This window comes from Arachis duranensis, chromosome 10 (assembly GCF_000817695.3).
Source record: "Arachis duranensis cultivar V14167 chromosome 10, aradu.V14167.gnm2.J7QH, whole genome shotgun sequence".
NCBI classification, from domain to species: domain Eukaryota; kingdom Viridiplantae; phylum Streptophyta; class Magnoliopsida; order Fabales; family Fabaceae; genus Arachis; species Arachis duranensis.
In genome coordinates this window covers 33,373,090-33,376,555 of record NC_029781.3, presented here as the reverse complement: position 1 = coordinate 33,376,555, position 3,466 = coordinate 33,373,090, and the positions used below count along the sequence as shown (strand labels likewise).

Sequence of the window (3,466 nt, the reverse complement as noted above, 5' to 3'; positions counted from 1 at the left end):
AAGGTTTAACATCCACCCCTCTAAACAGCCCATCCCACCTACTTCTCAATTTATCGGGCATCAAATGCAACCTTGAATTGTACACAAGTACTTCATCACCAATCTTGAAGTTCTTCCTCCTGATATTTTGATCATGGAATTCCTTAGCTTTTTCCTTGTAGAATTGAGCATTTTCATATGCTTCCAACCTAAGGCATTCTAATTCATCCAATTGGAGCTTAAGTTCCATTCCCGCCCCTTTTAAGTCTGGATTGCAATTCTTCACCGCCCAATAGGCTCTATGTTGGATCTCAACCAGAAGATGGTAGAGTTTCCCAAAAATGATGCGGAAGGGGCTCATTCCAATTGTGGTCTTGTAAGCGGTCTTATAGGCCCATAATACATTTCCCAATCTAGAACTCCAGTCCTTCCTCTGTGGGTTAATCACTTTCTCTAGGATTCTTTTGATCTCCCTATTGGATATTTATGCTTGCCCATTGGTTTGGGGGTGATAGGCTGTGGAAACCTTATGAACGACCCCATACTTTTTCATCAATGCCTCAATTTTCCTGTTCCAAAAATGGGTTCCTTGGTCGCTCACGATTGCTCGTGGCGACCCAAATCTACAAATAATGTTATTTTTCAAAAATGAAGCTACAGTATTAGCGTCATCACAATGGGTAGGAATTGCTTTCACCCATTTAGAGACGTAATCCACCGCTAACAAAATGTACACAAACCCGTTGGAATTTAGAAACGGCCCCATGAAATCAATGCCCCAAACATCGAAAATCTCACACAAAATCATCGGTTGTTGGGGAATCTCATCCCTTTTTGAGGTATTTCTAGAATTCTAGCATTGATGACAGGATTTGCAAAATTGGTTGGCATCCTTAAATAATGTGAGCCACCATAATCCACAGTCCAAAACCTTTCTCGCTGTTTGTTGCGGGCTAAAGTGACCCCCACTCTCTGAGGAGTGCCAAAATTACAGGATAGACTGGAACTCAAATTCTGGCACACACTTTCTAATTATTTGATCCGTCCCCGTCTCCACAGATGTGGATCATCCTAAAGATAGTATTTAGCATCACTTCTCAATTTATCTTTTTGATGCTTTGAAAATTGTGGGGGAAAAATGCGAGCGACCAAATAATTAGCAATCGGGGCAAACCAATGAGTGCTTTGGGATATTGCTTGCAAGGTATCTAATGGAAATGAGTCATTGATAGGAGTTGGATCTGGAGTTAAATGTTTAAGCTGACTCAGATGGTCCACTACTGAATTTTGGGACCCACTTCTATCTTTGATCTCCAAGTCAAATTCTTGCAAAAGTAATATCCACCTAATGAGCCTAGGCTTTGACTCCTTCTTTTTTGGCAAATATTTCGAAGTGGCATGGTCCAAATACACCACTACTTTAGACCCTAGCAAATAAGGTCAAAACTTCTCTAGAGCAAAAACAATGGCTAAAAGCTCTTTTTCGGTGGTAGTGTAATTCGATTGAGCCAAATCCAAAGTTTTTGATGCATATGCTATAGTGTAAGGAGCGTTACCATCGCGCTGTGCTAGCGCGACACCTACGGCGTGATTCGAGGCGTCACACATGATCTCAAAAGGTTGATTCCAATTTGGCCTCGCACATTAGGGGCTGTTGTTAGTGCTTCCTTCAACTTATCAGAAGCCTTTTTGCAATCTTCATCGAAATGAAATTTCACGTCCTTTTGTAGTAGGCAGGAGAGGGGTAAGGCGACTTTGCTAAAGTCCATGATGAACCGATGATAAAAGCCTGCATGACCAAGAAAGGAACGAATCTCCCTCACCGAAGAGGGGTAAGGTAAACTCGAAATGGCATCGATCTTAGCCGGGTCGACGGAGATTTTGTCCTTGGAGACAATATAACCCAATACTATGACTTGTTTCACCATGAAGTGGCACTTTCCAAAATTCAAGACAAGGTTAGTATTGGTGCATCGCTCTAGTACCCTGGCTATGTGGTGCACGAATTTGCAATCCGCACAACTAACCAGCAAGTGCACTGGGTCGTCCAAGTAATACCTTACTTGAGTAAGGGTCGAATCCCACGGAGATTGTTGGTTTGAAGCAAGCTATGTTTATCTTATTATTCTTAGTTAGGATACTAACAACAGTGTTTTTCAAGTTCAGTGAAGAAAGGAAAAAAGGGCATAAAATAAATACTTGTTATGCAGTAATGGAGAATGTCACAGTCATTCAATCCCAGAATCCTACTCGGAATACCACGGACAAGGTTTAGACTTTCCGGATTCTCATGAATGCTGCCATCAATCCGGCTTATACCACGAAGATTCTGTTGGGGAATCTAAGAGATATTCATTCAATCTGATGTAGAACGGAGGTGGTTGTCAGACACACGTTCATGGATTGAGGAAGTTGATGAGTGTCACGGATCATCACCTTCTCCATAATTAAGCGCGAATGAACATCTTAGATAAGATCAAGCGTGTTTGAATGGAAAACAAAGGAATTGTATTAGATCATCGAGACGCTGCAGAGCTCCTCACCCCCAACAATGGAGTTTAGAGACTCATGCTGTCAAAGTGTATAAAATTCAGATCTGAAAATGTCATGAGGTACAAGAAATGTCTGTAAAAGTTGTTTAAATAGTAAACTAGTAACCTAGTGTTATAGAAAATGAATAAACTAATATAATTGGTGCAGAAATCCACTTCTGGGGCCCACTTGGTGTGTGCTGGGGCTGAGACTAAAGCTTTCCACGTGTAGAGGCCTTTCTTGGCGTTAAACTCCAGGTTATGACGTGTTTTGGGCGTTCAACTCCGGATCATGACGTTTTTCTGGCGTTTAACTCCAGACAGCAGCATGAACTTGGCGTTTAACGCCAAGTTACGTCGTGTATCCTTGCGCAAAGCATGGACTATTATGTATTGCTGGAAAGCCCTAGATGTCTACTTTCCAACGCCGTTGAGAGCGCGTCAATTGGACTCCTGTAGCTCCAGAAAATCCATTTCGAGTGCAGAGAGGTCAGGATCCAACAGCATCAGCAGTCCTTTTTCAGCCTAAGTCAGATTTTTGCTCAGCTCCCTCAATTTCAGCCAGAAAATACCTGAAATCACAGAAAAACACACAAACTCATAGTAAAGTCCAGAAATATGATTTTTGCCTAAAAATAATATTATTTTACTAAAAACTAACAGAAACATGCTAAAATCTACATGAAATTACCCCCAAAAAGCGTACAAAATATCCGCTCATCACAACACCAAACTTAAACTGTTGCTTGTCCTCAAGCAACTAGATAAATAAAATAGGTTTTAACAGAAATAAAGAAGTAATAATATTCTCGAGTTTTAAATGAAGCTCAGATTCTTATTAGATGAGCGGGGCTTGTAGCTTTTTGTCTCTGAACAGTTTTGGCATCTCCCAGTATCTTTAAATTTTCAGAATGATTGGCATCCTTAGGAACTCAGAATTCAGATAGTATTATTGA

The 3,466-nt window shown here is 40.9% G+C and overlaps 1 protein-coding gene across 1 annotated transcript; it reads right to left on the bottom strand.

Moving 5' to 3' along the window:
• Positions 1 to 1,559: 1,559 nt before the first annotated feature.
• On the bottom strand, positions 1,560 to 1,907 carry LOC107470001 (uncharacterized mitochondrial protein AtMg00860-like). The gene has a single exon (XM_016089387.1). It carries the CDS (start codon positions 1,905 to 1,907, stop codon positions 1,560 to 1,562), a length of 348 nt encoding a protein of 115 aa, XP_015944873.1.
• Positions 1,908 to 3,466: the final 1,559 nt, after the last annotated feature.